We start from the raw sequence: 12,959 nt of genomic DNA on the forward strand, positions 1-12,959 counted from the left end.
ATCAATGTAATTATATTAAATGTAAATGGCCTAAACTCAAAAAACAAAAGAAATTATTTCACTGTATAAAAGAAAAACAGAATAATCCAATTAAATAAAAGATAAAACATACTTTGACTGTAAAGATGTAAAATTTACCAAGCAGATAACTACCAACAGGCATTAAGAACTTTGAGAGACCCTGTAATAAAATACAAAATAGGGCTGAGGATGTGGCTTAATGGTTGAGTGCCCCTAAATTCAATCCCTGGTACCCCCCCACACACAAAAAAGTAACTATTACTAATAATTCTCAAGACTGAAAATAACTTGAGTACATTAAATAGATCTAACTATAAAGATTAATGTATTTAGAGATAACTGAGTGACATACAAACTTCCAACTAACCGTTCTAATGAAAAAAATAGCAACAGGTACCATTAATTATTTGAGGGTTACTACTAACTGAATCTCTAAATAAGTGTTACTATTTAGATAATAACTAAATTGATGAAGAAACTGGAAAACTGAAAGTAGTGACTTGCCTAATATCTACATAGTAAGGAATAAATCAAGGATTTAAACCCACATGTGCCTAGCCCTGAACATCACATTTTTTATTTCAGCATTCTCCCTCTAACAAGATAATTGTATAAACTATAGATAACTGTATAAGCAATTTCTAAAATTAATAAATCCAGACTAAATAGGAAGCATAAGTATCCTTTTTTAAACAATTCTCTTTTCCTAAGGAAAACAACGAGGAAAAAAGAAAAAGAAAAAAAACTAGTACCAATTCAACCCCAAAATGAAAACATACGTGCAATTTTTCTTTTGGCCAAACACTTTGCTCTATTTGACTGTTTTATCTTCGTTTTCTGCAATCCATTCTCCTCCTTTGGTTCCTGTTGCAAAACAAGAAAAATGATCAGGATGGCTAAAATTAAAAGTAGAAATTTCTCTGTCTCCTGTACATCTCTTCATGGCTAAAAAAGGACTCTGAAGAATCAGTGACTGTTAAAAATGTGCATATAAGACATCAGAAGAAGTTTCTTTTGCAGTACAAAAAGGGAAACACACAATATCTGGAACCAATAAAACCATAAATATAAAAATATATAATATGGTGACATTATTATCTGTCACATACATAGTTAGGTAAAGATCAACCAATTTCCAAAATTACCAGTAGGCATCTACCCAAGATCAGAGAAACTTAATTCAAAGCTTAAAAACTAATAATAATGTTTAAATTCACTTCATTCTAATTTATTTAAAATCACTCTTTAGAGTTAAAAACAAGAATCAACAAATGGGACTTACTCAAACTAAAAAGTTTTTTCTCAGCAAAACAATAAGAGAGGTAAATAGGGAGCCTACATCCTGGGAACAAATCTTTACTCCTCACACTTCAGATAGAGCCCTAATATCCAGAGTATACAAAGAACTCAAAAAATTAAGCAATAAGAAAACAAATAACCCAATCAACAAATGGGCCAAGGACCTGAACAGACACTTCTCAGAGGAGGACATACAATCAATCAACAAGTACATGAAAAAATGCTCACCATCTCTAGCAGTCAGAGAAATGCAAATCAAAACCACCCTAAGATACCATCTCACTCCAGTAAGATTGGCAGCCATTATGAAGTCAAACAACAACAAGTGCTGGAGAGGATGTGGGGAAAAGGGTACACTTGTACATTGCTGGTGGGACTGCAAATTGGTGCAGCCAATTTGGAAAGCAGTATGGAGATTCCTGGGAAAGCTGGGAATGGAACCATCATTTGATCCAGCTATTGCCCTTCTTAGACTATTCCCTGAAGACCTTAAAAGAGCATACTATAGGGATACTGCTACATTGATGTTCATAGCAGCACAATTCACAATAGCTAGACTGTGGAACCAACTTAGATGCCCTTCAATAGATGAATGGATTAAAAAAATGTGGCATTTATACACAATGGAGTCTTACTCAGCACTAAAAAATGACAAAATCATGGAATTTGCAGGGAAATAGATGGCATTAGAGCAGATTATGCTAAGTGAAGCTACCCAATCCCTAAAAAACAAATGCCAAATGTCTTCTTTGATATAAGGAGAGCAACTAAAAACAGAGGAGGGAGGAAGAGCATGAGAAAATGATTAACATTAAACAGGGACGAGAGGTGGGAGGGAAAGGGAGAGAGAAGGGAAATTGCATGGAAATGGAAGGAGACCCTCATTGTTATACAAAATTACATACAAGAGGAAGTGAGGGGAAAGGGAAAAAAAAATCAAGGGAGAGAAATGAATTACAGTAGATGGGGTAGAGAGAGAAGATGGGAGGGGAGGGGAGGGGAGGGGAGGGGAGGGGAGGGGAGGGGAGGGGGGATAGTAGAGGATAGGAAAGAGCAGAATACAACAGTCACTAGTATGGCAATATGTAAAAACGTGGATGTGTAACTGATGTGATTCTGCAATCTGTATATGGGGTAAAAATGGGAGTTCATAACCCACTTGAATCAAATGTATGAAATATGATATGTCAAGAGCTTTGTAATGTTTTGAACAACCAATAAAAAAAATAAAATTAAAAAAAATAAATAAATAAATCACTCTTTAGCTACTGGGTAAGTAAAAGAAAAGAAAAAGAAGGTAAATAAATTCTGTAGAACTAAAACAGAACCAAATACACCTACTTCACTCCACCTAGCAGTTAACTAAGAGGCACTGAGGACCAAAAAATGAAAGACAAATAATAATGAGCCAAGAAAAATCAGCTTAAAAAGAATATAGACAAAGCTGATTGTGTGTGTGTGTGTGTGTGTGTGTGTTTTCCATATATGTAAAATTGGGAACTCTGAAGACGGAAACAAACAATAGAACAAACTAATACTAAAACTATAATCGAATAAATCGTTTCAAGGAAATGGAAGGCAGAGGAGTAACACCAGGAATCTACACTTTGAAAGTACACACCATTCTCTTGGAAAGTTGACCTTGAATAATCAATTCCCAGACATGTACTGGGTAAATCCTAAAGATAAAGAAAAAAGACAAAAAGATATAATCACCGAACTGGGGTTGTGGCTCAGCGGTAGAGCACTTGCCTGGCATGTGTGAGGCCCTGGGTTTAAATCTCAGCACCACATATAAATAAATAAGATAAAGGTCCATCGCAACTAAAGAAAAAATCATTCTTAAAAAAAGGAAAATTAAATGAATATACCTAGTGTAGTATGCAACAATACAAAAAAGGCAATTATTTTAAAGAAGCACAGGAAAAATTTTTAAACAAAGAATTTTTTCCATGTTTTTACTGGTGCATTATAATTGCACATAAAGGTGGGATTTGTTGTTACATGCATACAATATAACAATATGATTTGGCCAATATCACTTCCCTGCACTTCCTAAACAAAGGATTTTGTACCTAGCCAAAAACTCTTTCAGTTATCAAGACTGGAAAAACAACATCAAACATGCAAGAACTTGGGAAATGCTATCTTCATAAGTCCTTCTTGACAAATCTAACAAAGAATGAGCATCATTCAATCAAAAAATGATTACAGAAGCACTAGCAAAAGAATCAACAATAAATATATTTAATTTTAGATATAAGACTAAAAAGTAGGGATAAAATATAAGAAAATATGTAAATATTTTTAATAATGTAGAAATGATACAATTAATTAATGAAAGATAGAAACAAAAAATAAAATAAGTGCACTGACTACTGAATAGTCCATAAGTGTAAATCAAAGAACACCATTTAAAACTGACAAACCATGTAAACAGAAGATTAAATAAGAAAAAAGAGGCCAGGCATGGCAGCACACACCTGTAATCCCAGAGACTTGGGAGGCAGAGACAAGAGGTTTGTAAGTTCCAACTTAGGCTCAGCAACTTAGTGAGACCCTGTCTTAAAATAAAAACTAAAAATGGGTAGGGACACAGCTCAGGAAACCAAAGAACAGGATAAGACAGGACAGAAGACAGGTGACAGGAGAAGGAGGAAGGAAAAAGAAGGAAGAAGGGAAGGAGAAAGGGAATAAGGGCTAGGAATACACCTCAGTGACAAAGCTCTAGCACGTGTGTGGTCCTGGGTTTAATTCCCACACTGCAAAAAAAAAAAAAAAAGGGAATAACAGGAATTATGAAAGTCATATTATAAAGATGTTAGAATAAAAAATATATACTTTCCTAAATAACAAAAGATATGCCAAAAAATAGCCAAACACCCCACAAAGAATATAGAAAAAGAAATACAGTAAATATAACAGACTCTAACAAGATGCAACTCAAGATTATATACATGAGATTCAGCAGTGATAAACTGATCCAAAATGTCTGACATGAAAAGGTCTAGAAGATAAGGGTAAATTGTCTAAATTTGAATCACTCCACATACCCTTCAGAAAAATCACAGACCTATAAAAACCACAGACAATACGAAACTTCAAATTACATGCAAGAAAGAAATGCAGGTTAAAAAAAAAGGAAGAAAGAAAAAAATGCAGGTAACAAATTTCATCAGCACTCCCACCAGTACTGCAAATCTGTGGGTACAAAGAACAGATAAAAAAGACTTAAAAGAGAGTCCATGAAAAATAATTACAATACAGTAAAGAACCATAGACAAAATCAACTTTTTTAAAAGATGTAAAAGCCAGCCATGGTAGCATATGCACATAATCCCAGCTAAGAGTGGCAGAGGCAGAAGGATTCCAAGTTTGAAGCCAGCTTGGGCTACATAGTAAGACCCTGCCTCAAAAAAACAAAAACAAAAAAATCACCCTTAATGGGCTGGGGTGGTGGCTCAGAGGTACAGCGCTCGCCTAACATGCGAGAGGCACTGGGTTCGATCCTCAGCACCTCATAAATATAAAATAAATATATAGTGTCCATCTTTAATTAAAAAATAAATTTTAAAAAATCACTCTTAAAATTAAAAAGTCCAGGGATGGGGTTGTAGCTCCATGGTAGAGCACTTGCCTTTCATGCATGAGGCCCTGGGTTCGATCCTCAATACCACATAAAAATAAATAAGTAAAAATAAAGATATTGTGTCCATCTACAACTAAAAAAAATATTTTAAAAAAATTTAAAAGTCTTAGCTTGGCATAGTGGCAATGCTGTAATCCCAAAGACTCCAGAGGTTGAAGCAGGAGGATCCCAAGAACAAGGCTGGCCCGAGCAACTTGACAAGGCCCTAAGCAACTTGATGGGACCCTCTCTCAAAATAAAAAATAACTTAAAAAAGGGCTGAGGATATGGCTCAGTAGTTAAGTGCCCCTGTGTTCAATCATTGGTACCAAAAATACAATAAAATTTTAGAAAGTGCAAAATTAAGATCAAACATTGAACACAGGTTCAACATTTGGTACTTCATACCAACAGCTACATGAAAAGTCCAAGGCTGGGGATATGGCTCAAGTAGAAGCGCGCTTGCCTGGCATACATGAGGCACTGGGTTTGATTCTCAGCACCACATAAAAAAATAAATAAATAAAGATATTGTGTCCACCTAAAAAGCTAAAAAATAAATATTAAAAAAAAAAGTCCATAAAAGTAAGAACCAGAGTGGCAACCTCAGAGATTTACTGCTGTTAGATAAGGAGATAGAACCTGGAGGTGGAGGTCTGTAATGGAGCCCTTTGAGCATTTGCCTTGCTTGAAGCCCTTGGGTTCTGTCCCCAGCCTCACCAAAAAAAAAAAAAAGGGGGGGGGTGATGCCCCTCAGATTCACTGAAGGAAGAATAAGAGAAATAAAGACAAATGATCCTGAAGGAGAGGGGAAAAAACACACACACACACAAATGAGTTAATCTCTCCCCCAATATCACACCTATATCAACACCATCATTCATGAAAGAAACTGAGTTCACTGAAGTAAAGAAAAGGAAACTCTCTATTTCATCTATCCATTAACTGATAAGAATAAATTCTAAACTATGAGACAAAACATAATGCAAATCAAAAATTTTCAGGTTATCAACATTCTCCCCTAAATACCAACCCAGAAAATATGCATACATGTTAAGAAGACATTCCAAACAGAATTCAAAGAAACTTTTGAAGATTAAGAAAAAACTATACCCAGGTATGTTGGTGCATGCCTATATTTCCAGCTACTTAGGAGGTTAAGGCAGGAGGATTGCAAGATCAAGGGCAGCCTGAAAACTTAGCACGACCATGTCTCAAAAAATAAAATAAAAGACTCAGGGTGTAGCTCAGTGACAGAGCACTTGCTTTGCATATCCAAGGCCTTGGATTTAATCCTTACCACTGCCAAAATAGAAAATAAAAAATTTAAAAACCAAAAGTGTAGCTCAATCGTAGAGCACTTTGCCCAGAAATTCAAAATCTAAGATAAAAAGCAGACAAAAGAGGAACAAATGAAAGTTGATCAAACTTTGAAAACAGATAAAACCACCTCAAAAACAAAAAATAAAAAATTACTGGGTTCCCAAGAAGTTAGGTTTAAGTAAAATCTAATAAGGTATATTTTAAAAGTATAAGAAAATAAACAAAAAATTAAAAGTAATAACTTCCAGGATATATTATTCAGAGAAAAGGACAAAATATAAACAGGAAATATACTATATTTCACATAAAGAAGGGAAATTAAAGATACATACATAGCTTATTTTTTGTTAAAGTAACAGTGGAGAAATAAAAACAAACTAGTAAAGCTGGTCAACAATAGCAGTGAGAGTTGTATGTAAGAATACTCATTTAAGTACATAGCAAAATAAAGGATACATATAATCCAGCATGGTAGCACACACCTGTAATCCCAGCTACTTGAGAGTCTAAGGCAAGAGGATCACAACATTCAGGCCAGTCTGGGGAACCCTGTCTCAAAATAAAATTCAAAAGGTTTGAGGCTGTATGTAGCTATTGGTAGAGTGCCTTGCACTCTACCTCAAAAAGGGGAGGAGATAAACACACACCGATATCTACATTTGTATATATACATACAATAGTTCCTTGAGTTATTTTGAGGTTTTGGTTCTTGTGGTGTTGTTTTTGAGGGATATTTGGTTTTGGTACCGGGTATCAAACCTCTACCTCTGTGCTACATCCTCAGCCCTTTTTTAAATTTTATATTGAGAAAGAATCTCACTAAGTTGCAAAAAAAAAAAAAAAAAAAAAAAGATTGCTAAGCAGTACTGAGAAGGAGCAACACTGAGGGGTCTCTTAAAGTTTGTGATCTTAAATAAATGTGATCACAGTGAGCACAGTTACATGTTTTGTTTTTTCCTTGCCACATTCAGCAAAAAGGGGCACGTAATAGGTGGAGGGATAGGTTTAACCAAGGTGGGGATTTGCCAGGAAATATAATACAAAGAGGTTGAGGGAATATTCAAGATATTCAAGGGAACTGTTAATATAAAAATTGTGCTATATACATTAGATAAGGAGGAAAGGTGGGGACATGAAATGGTAGAAGAAAATGAAAAGGTGACAAAGTCAGCTGATTAGACATCTTACTAGGGCTAAAGTATTACTGGAGTTAGGGTATTATAAGGAGTAAGTTGGAAAACATAGGTGACACTGATTACAGAATGAACATCTGAAATTGAGATCTGGAAAATAGCAATGTTTATTATTATGACAGGCTCAACAAGGATTCCTTATCAGAACCAGGGAACACAGAAAATGAAGTGACTGTTTCCTTAATTTTGACAAGGAGAGTCGATAGCTGGTACAGCTCTACATGCAGAAGAAGACAGAAGTTGGTTAAAAACATGCAGTGAGCAAGGTGCAGTGGCACATGCCTGTAATCCCAGAAGCTCAGGAGGCTGAGGCAGGAGAATCCAAAGTTCAAAGCCAGCCTCAGCAATAGCAAGGCACTAAACAAGACCCTGTCTCTTAATAAAATACAAAATAGGTCTGGGGTATGGTTCAGTGATCGAGGGCCCGAGTTCAATCCCTAGTACAAAAACAAAAACAAAAACAAACAAACAAAAAAAAACCCATACAGTTGATGCCTTAGGGCACTAGATTTACTTCTCTTTCAGAATCCCACTTGAGAAAGGCTGAGGTGCTATGACCTATTAGGATAGATACCCAAGAGGTCAAGGAACTGAGAAGCCAGAGCATCAGAAGGGTCATATCTTGACTTGAACCAACAAAAATCACAGCTTTGTATGATTCAGCCTAATATGTAAACAGTGAAATCACTAAGAATGATGACAAAGAGTAGTGAAGAGAAAGATGGTAAGTGATACTTACAGTTTTCAATGAACTGAGAAGTGTTAGAGGTGGGGAATGGTCAGGAAGATTGCAGATTACTGCTTCAGGCTGAGGTAGGAGGAATAACACTATGATTTGTGCTTCAAAGTAGGTTTTTCCAGTATTCTAGAAGCAATAGTGAAGGACAAGGGCTGGGGATGTGGCTCAAGCAGTAGCGTGCTTGCCTGGCATGCGCGGGGCGCTGGGTTCGATCCTCAGCACCACATAAAAATAAAAAAATAAAATAAAGATGTTGTGTCCACTGAAAACTAAAAAGAAATATTAAAAAATCCCCTCTCTCTCTGCCACCCTCCCTCCCCCCCTCTTAAAAAAAAATAGTGAAGCACAAGAAGAATGTGTATTCCACCTCCAGATCCACTACTACTATGGTATATGGAAGAAGTAACAGCCAATAGTTGAGAAGCTGCAAGGAGAACCAGGACAGCTATCTTTCAGTGAGAATAAAAAGATGAGAAAACTTTCACCAAGGAGGTTGAGCACAGTGAATTTTCTGATCACTAACAAATTCCAAGAAAACAGAGTTATTTCAAGGGTAGAGGGGGAGATTAAGATGAATTATAGGAGCAGAGCCGCTGCCCGCACCCGGAACAGGCCCAGGGACCCGCTGGCGTGGTAGTCACGTCACCCCAATTGGAGTAGGGGCAGAGCAAAGCCGCCGCCCGCGCCCACAAGGTAGGCAGACCTGCGACCGACAGCCGGAACAGGACCAGCGGCCTGCTGGCGTGGTAGTCACGTCACCCCAATTGGAGTAGGGGCAGAGCAGAGCCGCCCGCACGCACCCGGAACAGGCCCAGCGACCCGGTAGACACGTCACCCCAATTGGAGTAGGGGCAGAGCAGAGCCGCGGCCCGCACCCGCAAGGTAGGCAGACCTGCGACCGACCGGCGAAACAGGCCCAGCAGCCCGCCGGCGTGGCAGACACGTCACCCCAATTGGAGTAGGGGCAGAGCAGAGCCGCCTCCGCGCCCGGAACAGGCCCAGCGACCTGCCGGCGTGGTAGACATGTCACCCCAAATGGAGTAAGGGCAGAGCAGAGCCGCCGCCCGCGCCTGCAAGGTAGGCAGACCTGCGACTGACCGGCAGAACGGGCCCAGCGGCCCATCAGCGTGGTAGACAGATCACCCCAATTGGAGGAGGGGCACAGCCGCTGCCCGCCCATGCAAGGGAGACTTTTCAACTATACAAGAGCAACATAAATATATAGGGGGAAAATTTCAATAACACAACAGTTTCACCAAGCAGAAAGAAACGCGAGCAGTATGAAAAGACAAGGAAAGAAAGGACCACAAGCAATGCAGGTCAACTCAACTTTAGAAGAGCTGCAGCAGATGGAATGTCAGATAAAGAATTCAGGATATACATGCTTCAGATGATCTGGAGTCTCAAGGAAGAAATTAGACAGCAAAATCAGACAATGAAAGATCACTTCAACAATGAATTACATAAACAAATCCAAGAAGCAAAAGATCAACTATACAGGGAGATAGAGGTTATAAAACACAAACAAACAGAAATCCTAGAAATGCAGGAAGCAAAAAACCAACTTAAAAGCTCAATTGAGAATACTACCAGCAGAGTAGAACACTTAGAAGACAGAACATCAGACAATGAAGACAAAGTATTTCAACTTGAAAAGAACATAGACAGCTCAGCAAGACTGTTAAGAAACCATGAGCAGAACATCCAAGAAATATGGGATAGCATAAAGAGACCAAACTTAAGAGTCATTGGGATACAGGAAGGTATAGAGGTCCAAACCAAAGGAATGAGCAATCTATTCAATGAAATAATACGAGAAAACTTCCCAGACTTGAAGAATGAGACAGAATCCCAAATCCTAGAAGCCTACAGGATGCCGAATGTGCAAAATCATAAGAGATCCACACCTAGACACATTATAATGAAGATGCCCAACATACAGAATAAGGAGAGAATTTTAAAAGCTACAAGAGAAAGGAAGCAGATCACATTTAGGGGTAAGCCAATCAGGATAACAGCTGATCTTTCAACACAGACTCTGAAAGCTAGAAGATCCTGGAATAACATATTTCAAACACTGAAAGAAAATGGGTTCCAACCAAGAATTGTGTATCCAGCGAAATTAAGCTTCAGGATGGAAGATGAAATTAAAGCCTTCCACGATAAACAAAAGTTAAAAGAATTTGCAGCTAGAAAACCATCTCTTCAAAACATCCTTGGCAAAACATTACAGGAAGAGGAAATGGAAAATAACAATGCAAACCAACAGTGGGAGGTAGGACAGTAAAGGGGGGGAAAATAATCAAAGAGGAAAACAAACCATGTTTAGTAACATAAATAAACAAATATGGCTGGAAGAACAACCCATATCTCAATAATAACCCTAAATGTTAATGGCTTAAACTCACCAATTAAGAGACACAGGCTAGTAGAATGGATCACAAAACAAGACCCAACAATATGCTGCCTACAGGAGACGCATTTGATAGGAAAAGACATACATAGACTGAAGGTGAAAGGTTGGGAAAAATCATATCACTCATATGGACTTCAGAAACAAGCAGGAGTGTCCATACTCATATCAAATAAAATAGATTTCAAGCCAAAGTTAATCAAAAGGGATAAAGAGGGACACTACATACTGCTCAAGGGAACCATACACCAACAAGACATAACAATCATAAATATATATGCCCCAAACAATGGTGCAGCTATGTTCATCAAACAAACTCTTCTCAAGTTCAAGAGTCTAATAGACCACCATACAATATCATGGGAGACTTCAACACACCTCTCTCACCACTGGACAGATCTTCCAAACAAAAGATGAATAAGGAAACTATAGAACTCAATAACACAATTATTAACCTAGACTTAATTGACAAATATAGAATATACCACCCAACATCAAGCAGTTACATTTTTTTCTCGGCAGCACATGGATCCTTCTCAAAAATAGATCATATATTATGTCACAGGGAAACTCTTAGACAATATAAAGGAGTAGAGATAATACCATGCATCTTATCTGATCATAATGGAATGAAACTGAAAATCAACGATAAAAGAAGGAAGGAAAAATCATGTATCACTTGGAGAATGAACAATAGGTTACTGAATGATCAATGGGTTATAGAAGATATCAAGGAGGAAATTTAAAAATTCTTAGAGATAAATGAAAACACAGACACAACATATCGGAATCTATGGGACACACTGAAAGCAGTTCTAAGAGGAAAATTCATTGCTTGGAGTTCATTCCTTAAAAAAAGAAAAAAACCAACAAATAAATGATCTCATACTTCATCTCAAAATCCTAGAAAAACAAGACCAAAACAACAGCAAAATAAGTAGAAGGCAAGAAATAATTAAAATCAGAGCTGAAATTAATGAAATCGAAACAAAAGAAACAATTGAAAAAATTGACAAAACTAAAAGTTGGTTCTTTGAAAAAATAAACAAAATCGACAGACCCTTAGCGATGCTAGCGAAGAGAAGAAGAGAGAGAACTCAAATTACTAGCATACGGGATGAAAAAGGCAATATCACAACAGACACTTCAGAAATACAGAAAATAATCAGAAATTATTTTGAATCCTTATACTCCAATAAAATAGAAGATAGTGAAGGCATCGATAAATTTCTTAAGTCATATGATCTGCCCAGATTGAGTCAGGAGGATATAGACAACCTAAACAGACCAATATCAATTGAGGAAATAGAAGAAACCATCAAAAGACTACCAACTAAGAAAAGCCCAGGACCGGATGGGTATACAGCAGAGTTTTACAAAACCTTTAAAGAGGAACTAATACCAATACTTTTCAAGCTATTTCAGGAAATAGAAAAAGAGGGAGAACTTCCAAATTCATTCTACGAGGCCAACATCACCCTGATTCCTAAACCAGACAAAGACACTTCAAAGAAAGAAAATTACAGACCAATATCTCTAATGAACCTAGATGCAAAAATCCTCAATAAAATTCTGGCGAATCGAATACAAAAACATATCAAAAAAATTGTGCACCATGATCAAGTAGGATTCATCCCTTGGATGCAAGGCTGGTTCAGTATACGGAAATCAATAAATGTTATTCACCACATCAATAGACTTAAAAATAAGAACCATATGATCATCTCGATAGATGCAGAAAAAGCATTCGACAAAGTACAGCATCCCTTTATGTTCAAAACTCTAGAAAAACTAGGGATAACAGGAACATACCTCAATATTGTAAAAGCAATCTATGCTAAGCCTCAGGCTAGCATCATTCTGAATGGAGAAAAATTGAAGGCATTCCCTCTAAAATCTGGAACAAGATAGGGATGCCCTCTCTCACCACTTCTGTTCAACATAGTTCTCGAAACACTGGCCAGAGCAATTAGACAGACGAAAGAAATTAAAGGCATAAAAATAGGAAAAGAAGAACTTAAATTATCATTATTTGCAGATGACATGATTCTATACCTAGCAGACCCAAAAGGGTCTACAAAGAAACTATTAGAGCTAATAAATGAATTCAGCAAAGTGGCAGGATATAAAATCAACACGCGTAAATCAAAGGCATTCCTGTATATCAGCGACAAATCCTCTGAAATGGAAATGAGGACAACCACTCCATTCACAATATCCTCAAAAAAAATAAAATACTTGGGAATCAACCTAACAAAAGAGGTGAAAGACTTACACAATGAAAACTACAGAACCCTAAAAAGAGAAATAGAAGAGGATCTTAGAAGATGGAAAAATATACCA

The 12,959-nt window shown here is 37.2% G+C and overlaps 1 protein-coding gene across 6 annotated transcripts in view; it reads right to left on the reverse strand.

Annotated features, from left to right (window-relative positions):
* Uimc1 (ubiquitin interaction motif containing 1) overlaps positions 1 to 12,959 on the reverse strand; it is a 134,583-nt gene that overhangs the window by 78,052 nt on the left and 43,572 nt on the right. For all 6 annotated transcript variants that reach the window (XM_058586619.1, XM_058586617.1, XM_058586620.1 and 3 more), the window contains one exon: positions 801 to 885. In XM_058586619.1, coding sequence (XP_058442602.1) covers positions 801 to 885 — 85 coding nt within the window. The remainder of the gene's footprint in view (positions 1 to 800; positions 886 to 12,959) is intronic.

This window comes from Marmota monax, unplaced genomic scaffold (assembly GCF_021218885.2).
Source record: "Marmota monax isolate L192 unplaced genomic scaffold, Marmota_monax_Labrador192_F-V1.1 WCK01_AAM20220418_F8-fsc00196, whole genome shotgun sequence".
Classification (NCBI taxonomy): Eukaryota; Metazoa; Chordata; class Mammalia; order Rodentia; family Sciuridae; genus Marmota; species Marmota monax.